The sequence below is a fragment of the Octopus bimaculoides genome, chromosome 5, assembly GCF_046866305.1.
Source record: "Octopus bimaculoides isolate indiv1 chromosome 5, ASM4686630v1, whole genome shotgun sequence".
Lineage (NCBI taxonomy): Eukaryota > Metazoa > Mollusca > Cephalopoda > Octopoda > Octopodidae > Octopus > Octopus bimaculoides.
Window position 1 is genome coordinate 89,471,506 of NC_142932.1, and position 17,670 is coordinate 89,489,175.

At 32.8% G+C, this 17,670-nt stretch overlaps 1 protein-coding gene across 48 annotated transcripts in view; it reads left to right on the top strand.

Annotated features, from left to right (window-relative positions):
* Positions 1–17,670, top strand: part of LOC106869124 (sorbin and SH3 domain-containing protein 1) — a 487,488-nt gene that overhangs the window by 269,907 nt on the left and 199,911 nt on the right. For 42 of the 48 annotated variants that reach the window (XM_089352590.1, XM_089352584.1, XM_089352582.1 and 39 more), the window contains one exon: positions 1,420–1,534. In XM_089352590.1, coding sequence (XP_089208716.1) covers positions 1,420–1,534 — 115 coding nt within the window. Of the gene's footprint in view, positions 1–1,419; positions 1,535–9,185; positions 9,225–17,670 lie in introns of all 48 variants that reach the window. The other 6 variants (XM_089352588.1, XM_089352572.1, XM_089352575.1 and 3 more) reach the window with 1 other exon arrangement.

Sequence of the window (17,670 nt, forward strand, 5' to 3'; positions counted from 1 at the left end):
TAGTGAGTGAAATTTATCAAACTCTATGGAAGTTTGTCAGGTACATGTGCATGTTTTTGTATATGCTTGTATTTGCTAAAAAATGGTACTCATTAAAAAATGGTACTGCTGTTTATATTCTCTAACTTATCAGCTTAACAAATAGTGATTGATAAAATAACTACCAATATTCCAAAATAAATACTGTTATTGATATGCTTGAAAGGCACGGCTGCAGTCTAATGCCTAATGTGAGTGAAAGACTTATAGAAAAGATGGAAGGTATTACTATCATATTGTTTTAATGTATACATGGCCTGGATTCTACAGCTGGATGCCTTTCGTAATGTCAACCACTTTACAGAGTGTACTGGGTGCATTTTTTTGTGCCATCAGAATTTTGTGAGGTAACCATGAAATTTGTAAGAGAGAAAGGAAAAAGTTCCCACTATTAAGAGAAAGTATTTAGGAGGGGAAGGTGGAGGTAGGTGGGTGTATGCCAGGTGTTGAAAGGCTAAAGTATGATAGAGGGACAAGCAAAGGTGTTTTGCCATAGAGGAGCCGTATACCTGAAGAAGATAAGGGGAAGGTAATGATGGATGTGTGTGAAAGCAAACTCTCAAGGAATAAGAATGTGAACATATGAAAGGGCACAGACAGTGGGTCATGGGGGGGGGGAGAATGGATGTTTTCATAAGGGTGTTAGGGAAGAGTAAACAGGTGGAGGTAGGGATTAATGTAGTGAGTAATGAACAAGGGTTGGGGTGCAGATGATGGGACATACCAGTATGTAGATGGGTAAAGTGGGAGATATAGGAGAATAGAATAGAAAATATGTGCAAGATGTTGGAGTAGTGAAGAGGGAGATATAGAAATACATACCCTAATTTCCTCAGAGACCACCATATTGCTAATTGAGGGATTATGTTGAAGGCTTTCTCCATATCAACATATGCTACGTATAATGGTTTACTCTTAGCTAAATACTTCTGCTGCAGTTGCCTAAGAAGATAACATCAGTAGTACCTTATACAAAAACAAACTGCATATTATCTACTCTAATACTGTTTATAATTAAGTGGGCAATAACTCTCTCTCTAACTTTCATGACCTTTTCCAGCATTTTGATAACTCCATAATTAATTCTAAGCTCCTTTGCCCTTGTAACAGATGACTATAATGTTGCTATGCCAGTCATTGTGGATGGCACCTTCCTGAATAACCTTATTAACTATATAGGTGATTAGACTGTATCTTACTTCACCGTGTGTTAAGCATCTCAGAAGTAATTCCCAATGAACCTGAAGTTTTCCCTGTCTTCATATCCTTAATTGCCTTATGTATCACATCCTTAATTGCCTAACTGAATCATGTATACACGTATTTATTTCAAGAATGCTCAGTCTGTTCCATTTTCCTTTTCTGTTTCTATTTTCATAGTCCTTGGAGTCCTCCTGACGCTCGCTCCAATCTTTCAACCTACAAAATTCAGCCTCGTAGTATTGTTGATTATGAGCCAGGATGCTCTTCAATAGCATTTAAAGAATCAAAGCCAGTAAGTAGATCTATAGTGACATTTTATATATATATATATATATCACTTAATACTTGTAGGGTCTTTTAATTATTTATTATTTTTTGCATGGACTTGTTTTACTAATTTGAAATTTTAATTGAAATATTTCATTTTTCTTTTTCAGTTTATATTATTTTTTCTTTTATTTTTCATTTTGGTTTTGAGGTGGGGATAAGTTGAAATTTCAAGCTGATATGTGAGATAGTATAATGTTAAGGGACTAATTTGTAGGTAACTGCCCTCATGATCGTTCAAACCATACAAACTCAGTTATTATGTTGTCTCTACCACTACCACCACCACCATCACTAAGCAGTTTACTTAATCCCATTAACTCTTGTTTGACAAAGTCACAAACGAATCCGTTCCTTCATAATTTTGTGGTTGGTGAAATTAAAAAAAACATTGATTAAAAAAATTGAAAATATATTCCACTTATGAAAGCTTCAAACAATGAATGTAAAACAATAAAAATGAACAAAATATATTTTTATGAAATCTGTAAGCAGGGAAAGGGTTGGTGGTTAAAAAATTAGTCTTTTTTAAAGATCAAAATTTAGTATTAAATTGAAAAATAAAAAACAGTTAACATATGGCAAACATTTGTTCATATTCATGAAGAGTTACTGTCTTTTAACTTGTTTTTCATTATCAGCCTAATTGTTTATATATATATATATATATGAGCAGCATCACTGTGTGGTAGGAAGCTTGCTTCCCAACCACGTGGCTCTGGGTTCAGTCCCACTGCATGCCACCTTGGGCAAGTGTCTTCTACTTTAGCCTTGGGCCAACCAAAGCTTCGTGAGTAGATTTAGTAGACAGAAACTGAAAGAAAACCATCATATGTGTGTGTGTCTTTGTGTCCATGTTTGTCCTCCACCACCACTTGGTGCTGGTGTGTTTACATCTCTATAGAGACTGATAGAATAAATACTAGAGTTAAAAAACTAAGTCTTGGAGTTGATTTGTTCAACTAAAATCCTTTGAGGCGATGCTCCAACATGACTGCAATCAAATAAAAGATATGTATATATATATATATATATATATATATATATATATATATATTCTTTTATATGTTTCATTCTTGAGGCTGTGGCTATGATATTTATTTTCTCCTTAATTTTGTTTTATGAGATCACCTTAGTTTTATCAATTTGAAATTTTGAACTAAAAGTGGTTCTAAAATGTATGCTTAAGTGAAACATTTGATGCAGATGAGACCGTTAGGGATGATGAAATGAGAAAAGTTAGATAAAGTGTTACATGGCTTGCTAGTTTAGAAAATAAAATGTTCCAGCAATGGTAGTAGAGGAAACAAATGGAAGATACAGTGTATCTGTGTGCTAATGGTTGTATGTTAGTGAGTGAAGTATTATATAGTTTAGTTATAACTTCCCACTGTTTATCATGTATATTTTTCTCACATGTATGGAGAACCTGTGAAAGCGGTGGGCTCATTCCTTTACTCTGAACCAAAACCATAAAAAAAAAAAAAATTGTTAATGCAATATTTTGCAAACCATATTTCAACATGTCCCATTTGCATATTTTTAGGATTTGTTTAAAAAAAAAATTCATTTTTTTTAAACATATAATGTAAATGCAGGAGAAATGATATTTCCCAAATATCATAAGCAATACAATATAAATCTTACAGGAGTGAAACTTCTGTTTCTTTTATGAAATGACTTTGCTGCCAAATGCAGCAGCTTTTGTTTTATAAGAGTATCTAGGACTAGAGAGATATTTTGTGGGTTTAATAGGGAAAAAATTCAACTATAGAACCATGAAAACTAAAGGGATAAATACATAAAGACAGAGTCATAGTGAATGAGAGAGGGAAAGAGATTTAATGTGTAGTTGGATATGATTCATCTTAAAAATGTTACAGGGGAACTTGGTAGGACAATAACTTTGAAAACTTGATTTATGCTTCCCAGTTATGGCTCATTGTTATAAGAATTCATGATTTATAAAACTTACAATGAGGTAGATGTTGATCAATTTGGTTAAGACATTAGATCATTGTATAGTTTGCACTGTTTTAGGTCATAGCTAAGATTATTATCTAATTCTATAGATTTAACAGTATTAAATGGTTAAAAGGTTTGGAAAATTTGTCAGGTGAGAGACTGAAGGCAGTAGGGACCAACATTGAGGTAGAATGATTTTTATACACATTGAAAGTGTAGCTGGATGACTAGGTGAGTTGATTACTAACAAAGCTGTATGTATTGAGAAAGGGAAGAGAGGAAGATTGCTTGGTCTCAGTGGATATGTTGTTCAGTAAAGGTTCAAGATGCATGACTGCAGATGAAAAGGGGTGAGCATGCATACACACACTATTGAAATGGATTGGTGGGGGTTAGTTTTTTATACATTTGTTTTCATAAACTACTGAATATAGGATATGACCGATATTCTACGTAACAAAGAAAAAATATACATATATTTATATATATATAAATATGTATTGATTTTTATGAGTCTACATAACAACTGTTGCTATTGAATGTTTTACTTTGAGCCTGTTAGTTGACTATTACGTATAAAATTGTGCTTGCTACCTACACAGACTGGCAGCTACAGGTAACTTGTTTTATTTGGCTAGCAAATTTTCATCGTTTTATTAAGACAATTTTAAAAGATCATCTATGTGTGTGTGTGTGTTGTGCATGTGTGTTTTCTGAAGCTTTTCTAGAGAAGTAAAAAGTTTTTGTTTTTGTTTCCTTTTAGATTAGTATCTTTCATCTCAATTGTAGCTACTTTTCTATTCACATTTTTTCATTAAGATTAAAATATGAATAGTTAAAATTCAATCACTATTAAAAAATATTAGCTTTGTTCTGCTCCTGAAGTGAATTGTCATTTAAAAAATAAAGCAGTTTCAGATAATCTGTAATTTTATTTTCCATTTTCCTTTTTTTATTGATATTTTTAAGGCAAAATGAATGACTGTTTTCTGTTTCTTATTTCTTTTCAGTGTTTAACACTTTTCAGTATATTAATTTATAATATATTTTCAGTTTTTTTCTCTTTTGCATAGCTAACATATAATTTTTAAAATTCACTATCATTATATATTTAACTCTTGGGTCTAATCCATATTTGAAAGCATAATGTAAGTTATATTTTTGTGTACATAATCATTGATTTTTCTTAGTCAACTTCCATATTTTCAATTGTAGTTTTACTGACAAAATTGATATGATGTGGCTCTACCAGGTGATAACACTACTGTTCACATATTATAGACACAATACTATTACTAGTAAAAGTACTGAACTCCCAAGTGTCCAGTCCGCTTGGATAGAAATGGTACCATAGAGGAATGCATTTTACTAATGTAGACTGCAGTCTGATCTGTTAGAAATAGCAGCCAAATTTCCCTTATCATGTTAAACAAGCTAATATTTCAGACTACATTGCAGAGCATTGTATTGTACCACCCAATGCCTGGGTGGTCATGGCTGGGATGCATTTAATCATAGATCTAGTTAATCAAGACCTACTTTGGTAAAATAACATTAGAATGATATATTTTATTAGTTGGCAGTGTTGGCTTAAATTTTCCCTTGTTCCTGGAGATGTCTAATAGCAAAGGTATTGACTTTCTGCTAGTAGGTTAGTAGTTCAAATCTGGTGCAGGCATTCTATAGTATTTCTGATTAGGAGATGTTATTTTATATAGTTTCATTTCACCTTAGAGAGGATATCGAATTATCTAGGAATGTCACACAACTTAGGAATAAATAACAAAAGATTGCTTTAATGTGTCCTTTTTGAAGAGATCCTGAAACAGACAACAATAGTAAATATTCAATTTTGAAGGAATTTTCAGTAAAATAAAAAGTTAAGGAACCTAACAAAAGAAAAGAAAAAAATCACCATATGATATTTCTAATTATTAATTTAATTAAGATCTTTATTAGATCATTAGCTCCTTATTTACCACTAAACAAAGATACAGTTTAAAAAATTATAGAATATACAATTTTATTCCATCTTTCTTTACGACATGCAAATTGTTTTGGCTATTAGCACTTTTGATAACTGGAACAATTTTTATATTATTAGAAAAGATGAAAAAAGGCTTGTATACTACTTTTTTAATATTGAATTCTTTTTTTTTCTCTCTCTTTTCTGAGGCTGTAAGCTGGCAGAAATGTTAGCCCATTGGGTAAAATGCTTGGTGGCATTTTGTTCACCTTCACATTCTGAGTTCGAATTCTGCTGGGGTTGACTTTGCCTTTCATCTTTTTGGTGTTGATCACTGGGTCGATGTAATCAACTTGCCTCATCCTTCAGACTTGCTGGCCTTGTGTTAAAATTTGAAACTAATATTGAATTCTTTTGAAATTGTTGATATCCTTGTCAAACAATTAGGTTCTCTGAAAAATTATACACATTCCAGCTTCAAACTCAAGAAGTTCAAATTTATATTCAATGCAAAAATTTTATGCAAGTATTTCTTTAAATCAAATCTTCAATCACTGCTAGTGTTACTGCTGCTGTTGCTATTAATAATAATGATAATAGTAATGGTTTCAAATTTTGACACAAGCCAGTAGTTTTTGAGGGGAGGGGAAGTCAATTACATCAACCCCAGTACTTGACTGGTACTTAATTTATAACCTAAAAGGATGAAAGGCAAAACTGACCTTGGCAGAATTTGAACTCAGAATGTAAAGACAGACAAAAATTCACTAAGCATTTTGTCTGGCATGCTAATGATTCTATCAGTTTTCCACCTTGTTAATAACAATAATAATAGTAATAATCCTTTCTACTATAGGCCCAAGGTCTGAAATTTTGGAGAACGGGGTGAGCCGATTACAGTTTTCTCAGTTGTCAACTGGTACTTAATTTATCAACCCTCGATAGGATGAAAGGCAAAGTCAACCTGGGTGGAATATAAACTCAGAACATAAAGATAGACAGAATGCCACTAAGCATTATATTTAGTGTGCTGATGAATCTGTCAGCTCATTGCCTTAACAACAGCAACTACAACAACAACAACAACAATAATAATAATCCTTTCAACTGAAGGCACAAGGCCTGAAATTTGGTGGGGAAATTTGATTACATCAACCCCAGTATCTCACTGGTACCTAATTTACTGACCCCCAAAAGAATGAAAGGCAAAGTCAACCTCAGTGGAATTTGAACTCAGGACGTAGTGATGGATGAAATGCTGCTAAGCATTTTTCCCAGCATGCTAATGATTCTGCCAGTTTTCCACCTTAGTAATAATAATAAAAATAATAATAATAAGAAGAAGAATTGACAATCTAGGGAGAGCAATCCACGGGGAGCTATGTAGAAAACTAGGATTTGAACATACTGATAAATGGTATGAACATGAATCTAGTAAAGTACTAGAAAGTAAGAAATACAAGATGCTGTGGGACTTTAACATTCAGACTGATAGAGTAACAGAAGCTAGAAGGCTTGTTTTTGTAGTAGTGGATAAAGAGAATAGAAAGTGCCAGATAATTGACTTTACAGTCCCAAATGATGAAAAAATAGCAAAGTACCAGGACCTAACTATTGAATTACAGAGACTATGGAAAGTGTGGGTAAAATGTATCCTAGTAGTTGTAGGTGCATTGGGAACTACCCCTAAAGGTCTGAACAGATGGATAGAGGAAATAGGCATAAAACCCAGATTAGTACAGCTGCAGAAAACTGTTATTAGGGACAGCTAAGATACTTAGGAGGATTCTTGGCATCCAAGGTTACTTGTTGTAGCCCGATGTTAGGATTCTTTTCTCTTCTAACAGTCTAATCTGTTGAGTGTTTATGAACAATAATAATGTGGTGTTATTACATCAAGAGTAGTGGGTTGGTAGAAACATTAGTGTCAGACAAAATGCCTTGTGGCATTTCTTCTGACCCAAAGCATGAAAGACAAAGTTGGTCTTGGCAAGATTTGAACTCAGAATGTTCTTCTGAGTTCAAATCCTGCAAGGCCCAAGTTTGCCTTTCATCCTTTAGTGTTGATAAAATAAAGTACCAGTCAAGTAGTGAGGTTGATAGTATCAACCAACAGCTTCTCCTCAAAATTGATGGCCTTGCACCTAAATTAGGAATCATTAGTGTTATCATAATTAGTATATTATAAATATTTGTTCTAACTCTTTACATTCTGAGTTCATACCTGGCTGAAGTCGACTTTATCATTTGTACTTTCAATGTCAATAAAATAAAGTACTAGTTAAGTACTGAGGTCAATTTAATCAACTAACTCCCACTCCTCACAAATTTAAGGCCTTTTGCCAATATTAGAAATGATTGTTTTGTTATTATTTTTAGGGATTGGTGATAAAATCAGTATGCTGGGTAAAATACCTCACAATAGTTAGTTCCCTTTATGCCCTGAGTTCAAATACTATTAAAGCTGACTGGATTTCATACTTAAAAGTGTCAATAAAGTAAGTGCCAGCTAAGTATTAGGGTCCATTCAATCAACTACCACCAAAACATATGGCAACAAGCCTATGCTAGGAATCATCATCGTCATCATCATTGTTATATTATTATTATTATTATTATTATTATTATGGTGGTGAGCTGACAGAATTGTTAGCATGCCAGAGAAAATGCTTAGCAGCATTTCACCCATCTTTACATTCTGAATTCAAATTTTGCTGACGTTGACTTTGCCTTTTATCCTTTCAGGGTCAATAAAATAAAAAGCAGTTGAGTTAGGATTTGATATAATCAACTAACCCTCTCCCTACAAATTTCAGGCCTTGTGCCTATATTAAAGATAATTATTATTATTATTATTATTATTATTATTATTACAATTACAAGTGCATTGTGAGAATCACCCTACTGCCCAGTTTTAGCAAGGCAAGTCATGCAGTGTTCCTCCGTCTAGTGGCTATGGAGAAAAAGGTTATGTGAAAAAGGTTATGTGACGGATTGTGAACAGACAACTTTATCTTCAGTCAAACTCTTGTCAACTTTCTTTCAAGGAAAATGAGAGTGGAAATTTGCTAAGAGATAGGCATCTGTTCAAAAATGGTCAGGGTGAATAGAATTTCTCCAAGCATGCATCTGTAGATTGGAGAACAACAGTTGTGCAAGGGCTTGTGCTCTTTGTGGTCAGGGTGATCCTGGTTCTATGGGGTTCTTTGATCGGCTCCAGTTAAAGATCTCCTGTATTAGGATGACTGTATCATCCATGTGTTCACATATTTTGTATACTATGTATACTTTTTATCTCAGCCTTCTTCTCCTCAACATTTTTTATGTAAAACACCACACAAATTGGAAACTATCATTGTAATGTCCTCTTCATCAGATGTCCTTGAGGCATATAAAATAAATCATCATAACCATCATCATTATTATAAAATTAGTGTTTCCTATAGTATATATATGTGTATATGTACGTATTAATGTTTGTTTTTTGTGAAGATATGTTTATATAATTTTGACATTAAACTGAAAAGTCACTCAGTACTTTTTAGTAGAGTATATGTTTTCACAAGGAAAAGTTGGCAAGTAAGTTGAAACTTTGAAGTCCTTGTCAACCTTTTCCTTGTGAAAATTTATATATATATATATATATATATATATTTATATTCACTGGCTATTTGCATGTTTCCAGATCAGACCATTGTCTTATCCAAGCAGACAAAGAAATAAGGTATTTCTATTCAATATTTCACGAGCACTAGTCATTTTTACCTTTTAGCACTATGATAGGCTTTTGTAAACTTTGCCTTTTCAAGAAAAATGAACAGCAAGTGTAGTAGATATTTAGAAATGTCAAGTGAAGGTTTTAAATATTACAGGCAATCCCTAAAGTTATATCTGTTTGTATATATGTGCAAGTGTATTTGTGTGTGTGTGTGTGTGTGTGTGTGTGTGTGGGCACACTCATATATATTTATTTGGAGTAACTCTATTTGAGTTTTGAGTATTCTCTTTTCTTATTCAGTTTATATATATATATATATATATATATATATACACACATACATATGTACATACATATCTGTAGCTTTTAAGAAATACACTATATATATATATATATATATATATATATACACACACACACACACACACACACACACTCATACATACATACATACATACATACATACATACATACATACATATAATAAGAGAGTTTTTAATGGAGACAATACTCCGTTTATAGTACAGCTGTTTTTTTGTAGAAGATAAAAATTTCAGTTGTCAGTACTTTACATCCGAAAATGAAATTGTGCTTACAGTGATTTATAAGACTTGGGTGGGATATATGTTTATATTAAAAATTCAAATAATAAAAAGTAATAAAACATAATAAAAATATATATATATAATAAAAATAATAAGATATAAAATGTAAATAAACTAATATATAATAACATGAAAACCATGTATGCTTGTTTAGATACATGTATTCGAGGGAGAATAAATAGAGTTCAGTAATACGAGATATCATGAAGGTAAAAGTCAGTTAAAAACCATGAAAAGTAACAGTCAGTTAAAACCTACAGCTGTTTCAGAAAATATTAAGGGGTTGTAAGAACAGTCTGTATTCAACTCCATCAAAAAATATTTCCTTCTTCAGGGTTCATTCTTTGTGGTAAGGTTCAGTTAAAATTCTACATGATGAATTCCTATTGGTGGGTAGATGTTGAATGATTAAATAATTAAAAATATAACTAGCAAAATTGATACAGGATCAATCCAAAATTAATATATATATATGGTGTATTTCATAAAAGCTACAGATAACTCCATGTTCTTCAACTTATATTTCTATACAATAGCTAAGTAGTTATATATCTTGTCTAAAAGATTGATAACGGCAATTATAATATACTGTTTTGTTCATTACTCACAGAAACATATGTAATAATAAAACACTTGCATGCACAGGCACACATGGATGCACACACATATATGCACACATGTGCACACACACATGTGCTCACTCGCATAAGTGCATATGCACAAATATATTTGCCTGAAAATAGGTCCCATTGAAATCCTTGACCTTTATTTCATCTCGTGTCACCCCAGTCACCATACAGCCTATAAGAGTGTCTTCATTTGGTCTGTTGACCTGCTTCAACTAGAAGCCATATCTCCCTGTACTCTCACTCTACCATCTTAAAAATGGAAGTATGCATAAGATAATATGGTTCAAGACATACTATATATGAAAAAGAATTGGATGGTCTTGACTAGAATGCTCTTGATCATAAGTTTGTTTGACTCAGATCAAACTGGGACTAAAGAGCAATAACAACATCTATCTCTTTTGTTGTTCTGAATTCATGGTATTTCATGGTGACATACATCAATGCTAGGCTACCAATTTTTGTGAACATGCGCATGCGTGCAAACACCATTAGTTATAATATGTATAAATACTCAATATAAATGAGTATATTTATGTGAGTGTGTGTGTGTATGTGTGTAATTAATAGTGACAGAAGCTGTATTAATACCAAAAGGCAATCTTTATATCCAGCTTAACATGGATGTTGTGTTAAAACATAGAATACTGTGTTATTTACCTTGAGAAGACCTCTCATACGGAATCTTGGTACATAAAAGCACTCATATTTATATCACTGACAAATGAAAATCATTTGCTGTGACTACTGATATATATATATATATATATATATATATATATATATATATATATATATATATATATATATATGCACACACATACACATACATATACACTCGTTTGTACTGAGTATTTTTATTTCTTGTTTGTATATTCGTGTGTGTGTAGAGAGAGAGAGAGAGAGAGAGAGAGCAGGTATGGGAGGCTGTGTGAATATGGAACTGGCTTCATAGCTACTTGACTTCAAGTCCTATCTTACTGTGTGATCCCCTGTGCAAATATCTTTGGTTATTGTCTCAGGTCAACAAATACCAAATGCTATGTAAGTGGATGTGCTAGACAAAAGCTTATCATGTGTGTGCATGTGTATGCAAATTGGGCTTATGCAAAAAGTAAATAAATAAATAAGTAAGCAAGCAAGCAAATATAGACCCTAAAATAAGATTTTACCCTCGCAGTTTTTTTTTTTGTTGTTGTTTCCTAGGAAATTTTTTTCCCAAAAAACTGTGCTAATTTACATAATTGTATGAATTATTTTTCCAGCCAGTAACCTTTATTAATGTTTGGTTCCACAACAATTTGTTACAGATGCTTGCTGCTATCAGTGTAAGAGTAATCTCTACTTTTAGACACATCTGAATTACCTTCTTTGGGGAATGGGAGAATACTACATTCAGCTCTTCTTAATTGGGAGTTTGATGATGTAGTTGTACCTTGAGTTTTCTCTGGTACCCCATCACTACCATATTCATCTTCATCCTCTTCCCAATTATTACTACTCATTTTTATATAATGTGTGGTAGCCAAACATCTCCTCTGTGCTTCTTCTCTCACAATACTTTAGCCTCTCTTCACCTGGCATAAAGCCACCTTCCCTTTAATAAACCCACCAATACAGTTTTCCCTTTTCTGTTCTTTTCTGTCTTGCAACTTACTTGGTAACTTCACTTGTGACACCCTATATACACTGTAAGTTGATTGGCTTTAGGAAGGGCGGTCAGCTGTAGAAAACATGTCAAAGCTGACACAGCTCACTGAATCCTGTCAAACCATCCAGCCTATGCCAGCATAGAAAATGGTCATTGAATGATGATCACTGCATTACAAAATTGAATGCAGATATTACTGAAATGTTGTATTACTCAAACTTCTTGTTTTGTTTTTTTTCTTCTCTGTTGGTTCTTTTCAGGATACCACTAAGTTCATCTCATGTGAAATCACAAAGTTTGATGTCAAGATTGTGTTTAATATTAGCTTCTGTGTTTTTATCTGAAATTGCTCCTGAATTACTGAGAAAGTTTTGAAAGTGTTCTTTCTACTTGTTTAGTTGTTCCTGCAGAATTATGGCTTTTAGTTTCAATTTATTCATACTTTTTCTGCCACTGATTTCATTAGCAATTTGCAATGCTGTGGAGTATTGTTTGTTTACAGCTGCTTGCTAGCATTTTTCTTTCAACATATTTCTGTTGTTAGATTGGAAGGCTTAATTGATTTTAAATAAGGAGTTCATCCTTCAATTGATTGCACATCTCATTTATTGCTTAAGACTCCTATGAGAGTTAACATTCGATTTTTGTCTTGATAGGAAAACATTCTTCAGTAGTTTGTTGTTGAGAGATAATAAAATTACAGTATATTGCATTTGAGGAGTTGATTTAAGTTTCTGCTTGTGTTTGATCAAGATGATGTACTGTTGTTAAGTACTGACCAGTCATATGGAAGAAATTTTTAGGTTTCTTCTTTATGGTACATAAGCTTGGTTGAATTCTGGTAGATAGTACTAGATGGCCAGAACTAACTCAGCCAATGGAATTATATACTTAGCAATCTAGAGCACTTTTTTTCCACTCTGTGTTTATGAAGACATAATCCAGTTGGGTTGTGACACCACTGGAATAGGTATGTGTCCATAGTCTAGATCTCTCTTTTTGAAATTTGGTATTTAGGCTTAGATGGTTGTTTTCAGTGATGAAATCTAGCATGTGTTGACCATTTCAGATGGTTAAATAGTAAAAAGTGAATTGGAAATTGTAATCACGGTCTATCTGCAGAGATAGAATATGGTGTTTTGAGACTCACCTAACAAGAAAGGACTGGCTGTTGTAAAAAAATTTATGAACTGCAGTTTTAAGCACTATTACAACTTTGTCACAGCCACTTACATTTCTTTCAACTAACCACTATGAAATTATATTGAAAATTATTGCTATTATGCACTTTGTCAAACCAGGTGTACTGATTTAAATATTTGACAGATTTTTGATTGTTTGATTTCTAAATAAAATCAATACAAAATCAATCCATTATTATTAATGGAGTGGATGGGGATATAAGAAACACCAGTTTTTACTGACACTCTACAAACTAGCATTTACCATCTGAAAATGTTTTATCTCTATGTGTTATCTTGGGCAGGAGTCTTTAAATAAGTATTGTTTTTCTCCAAGCCTTCTGGGTGAAATTGGGTCCATTATTAGTGGACTGTATTTAGTACTAGAAGCATCTGAAATGTTGAGAACTGAAATGGGTAATTTTTTATGCATTTCATTTTTCACCTCACTATTTCATGATGCACATAAAACTTAGCATGTTGGACTTTCATAACTTTTCTTGAATTTTTGTAATTGTTCCCTATGATGAAAGCTATTATTGATGTTTTATGTACTTTTTCTAAAATTTGTGCACATACCTAGAGAGACCAATGCCTGTATGGAGACACTTAAAGCAAAATATGGTTATTTAGCATATTTCTAAATGTTTCCAAGAATTCTAGGATATAAATCATAACATATCTCTTATTTCGTAGTTTCTAGAAATTCATCATCATCATTGTTTTAACATCCACATTTCCATGCTTGCATGGGCCAGATGGAATTTATTGAGGTAGATTTCCTACGGCCTGATGCTCTCTCCCTGTCACCAACTTTCATCTGTTTCCAAGCAAGGCATTATTTACCCATGGCCTGATATTTTTTTTTTTTTGCATAATATTCTAGGGAAAAAAAAATCATAAAATATAGTACCTCGTCTTTTGATCATTTCTGGGAATTTGAAATGATTATATACGTGTGCATATATATATATATATATATATATATATATATATACTTATACACACACACATATATATGGTGAATAAACTGTTGTCTAAATTACACAAAAATGAAAATAACACTGACATCTCATTTTAACTGATATATTTACCAAAATTACATAAAAATATCTTGAAATGCTAAAGAGTAAATTTATTCAATAAAATCACCATTCGCTTCAATCATGGCCTCCAGATGACTTCGAAATCTCCTGCAACCCTTCTGGATGGTCTCCTTGTTTAAGTTAGTGAATGCTGCCATAATCCTTGCCTTCAGTTCATCTTTGATGTTACAAGGAGTTTTGTTGGTCTCTTGCTCAACTGTGCCCCACACATAATAATCAAGAGGGTTGCAGTCTGAGGATGTTAGGGGTGATATGGTTGCAGAAATTGTCTGACAGCCATGACTGGGTTCTCCTGCTTGTGTGGCATTGTGCAGAGTCCTGTTTCCAAACACAGGGTCTTCCAGCAGCCACCCTCTTGGCCCAGAGCAGCACTACCTCCTACAGGCACTTGATGTAGGCCTCAATGTTGAATCTGAGGCTGTGTGGGAAGATAGATGGAAGCATAATGCCACAATTACTAGTGATTACTCCAGACACTATGATGTTGACTAGATGTTTGATTTTTATCACTCTCGGTACATGTCCTCAGAATGCACTATTCTCAAATTAATATCCACACACTCTGAAATGTTTGTATTGGAACATCTGGTGTGAATGCCAAGCAGTACAGCATATCATTTCCAAATTTCTGGCAGAGTGAATTGTGTCATGGTGCTGTTTTTCTCACACATGGTGCCCAACTGACCCTACTATACTGTGTAGCCAACAAAATCAAAAACAAACAATGCGCATAAAGATATAAAATGGCGACAATTTACCTATCTCTCACTGTGTATGTATATATATATATATATATATATATATATACATACATGCACATATACATACATGCACATATACATGCATATATATATATATCACCATCATCATCATCATCGTTTAACGTCCACTTTCCACAGAGATTTGGATCCTATTGTTTTGTCATGTAATCCTTACCATAAGTTTCCCTCTGCTGCATACATAATCGTATAATCATGTTAATTTACTCACCACCAAAACCACCACTACCACTACTACTATTATTATCCAGATATTGTTAGGGATTGCCTGTATTATACAATAAGATAGTCTTTCATTTGATTGACTTGCTAAACTAGGACAATTTATGCGACTAATATTATCAATTTTTGCTTGTCTGAACAAATGTCATTTACATTTCATGTTGACAGCTATATTCTCTCCTGTTCATATTTCTTAACAAATCTGTAGATGATCTCTCTGGTGTTGGAACCTTGCTTTGCCAAAGGATTTCTTAGCAAAAGCTATTTCTGTTTCTTAATGTTTCTCTGTATTATGTATTTCATGTTAATATCTGTTGCATTTCCTTCAATACTTTTAAGATCAGCACACACATTTTTCTATTATCAAATTATTACAGCAATTAAATTTTGTTGTTGTTGTTTTTATTGATTCTTGTAGCAATTTTTGTGACATCAGGTTGAGTTAGTCATGTGTGTATATATGCATATACAAAGGAAAGAAATCAATTGAAAAAGTAAATGAAGACATATATACACTTTTACACTTTTACACTTTTACTTGTTTCAGTCATTTGACTGCGGCCATGCTGGAGCACCGCCTTTAGTCGAGCAAATCGACCCCGGGACTTATTCTTTGTAAGCCTAGTACTTATTCTATCGGTCTCTTTTTGCCGAACCGCTAAGTGACGGGGACATAAACACACCAGCATCGGTTGTCAAGCAATGCTAGGAGGACAAACACAGACACACAAACACACACACACATATATATATATATATATACATATATACGACGGGCTTCTTTCAGTTTCCGTCTACCAAATCCACTCACAAGGCTTTGGTCGGCCCGAGGCTATAGTAGAAGACACTTGCCCAAGGTGCCACGCAGTGGGACTGAACCCGGAACCATGTGGTTGGTGAGCAAGCTACTTACCACACAGCCACTCCTGCTTGTTCATTTGTTTTTACATCTGCAAAAGGAGAGAGAGAAAACAAGTTTCATACAATTTTACTCTATCAAATTCTCTCACAATGTATTGGTCAGCTTGGAACTACACTAGAAGACACTGACCTTGACATGGTTGAATTTTAAGTACTAGAATTTATATTTCTGAAATAATCTTGAATGTTATAATAAAAAATTTAATCGTAGCAAAAAGCAATCATATAAAACTCAGATAACCAATGATATAAAATCTCTTTTTTATTGTTAGTATTAACTCTACTGTGTGTATTGAATATTCATCCCTCACATTTGTTTATATATTGATAGATGCACATGCATAATGCATATATATATATATATATATATATATATATATATATATATATACGTTTTAATGGAATTTAATTATCCAACAGCCTTGCATCAATGGTCTAATTGGCTGATTAACCAGTTGTTATTCAACAAACGGGTATGTTTGAATTATTACTGGCTAATCAGCCTGTATGAAACTGCTGGTACTAGGTTGTTGACTTAAATTCCATTAAAAAATCTCTCTCTCTCTCTCTCTCTCACTCACACACACACACACACACACACACACACACACACACACACACAGAAGAGAGAGAGAGAGAGGAATAAAATATGAGTGAAAACAATAAAGGAAAAGAAAGATGTAAGATTGTATGTATTAGAAATGAGAAATTTATTGGGCAGTGGACTGTCTGTGTATTGTGGGTTTCTTTTTAATCTCATTTGTTATTCCAGACTTTGCGTGTATGTAAGATGTAGGAAATATAAAGTTCATTATATATACAAAAGTTTATTTTCTTTAAATAAAATCTCTCTAGTTCCATCTTCTTCCACTTATTTCAAAATATTTTGCAACATATAAGAAAGCAAACACATGTGCCAGAAACTATATTATCAAATGAAAAGTTTTCATTGTCAGAAATCATTTCAATTATCAGCATGATTGTGATAACATCTTGATGTAGCATTAAGTTATTTTTCAGTCTTTCAGAATTCTGAAACACCTATTAATAATACTTGATGCTTCAAATAGTATACTATTATGGAAGGAAAATGACAAAAGCGAGAGCTTGGGTGGGCTCATATCCTTCTTTACATTTGAACAGTATTATTGCTTTCAAGCAATTGTAGAACATCTTACTTTTAGTTAGTTATAGAATTCTAAACATTATTTATATATATATATATATATATATATATATATATATATATATATATATATATATATATACACACACACCAATTTGTAACTTTATTCCAGTGTAAGAAATCAATATTGTTGTCAATGAAGAGTGTTGGATTAGCAAAAAAAAAAAAAAAA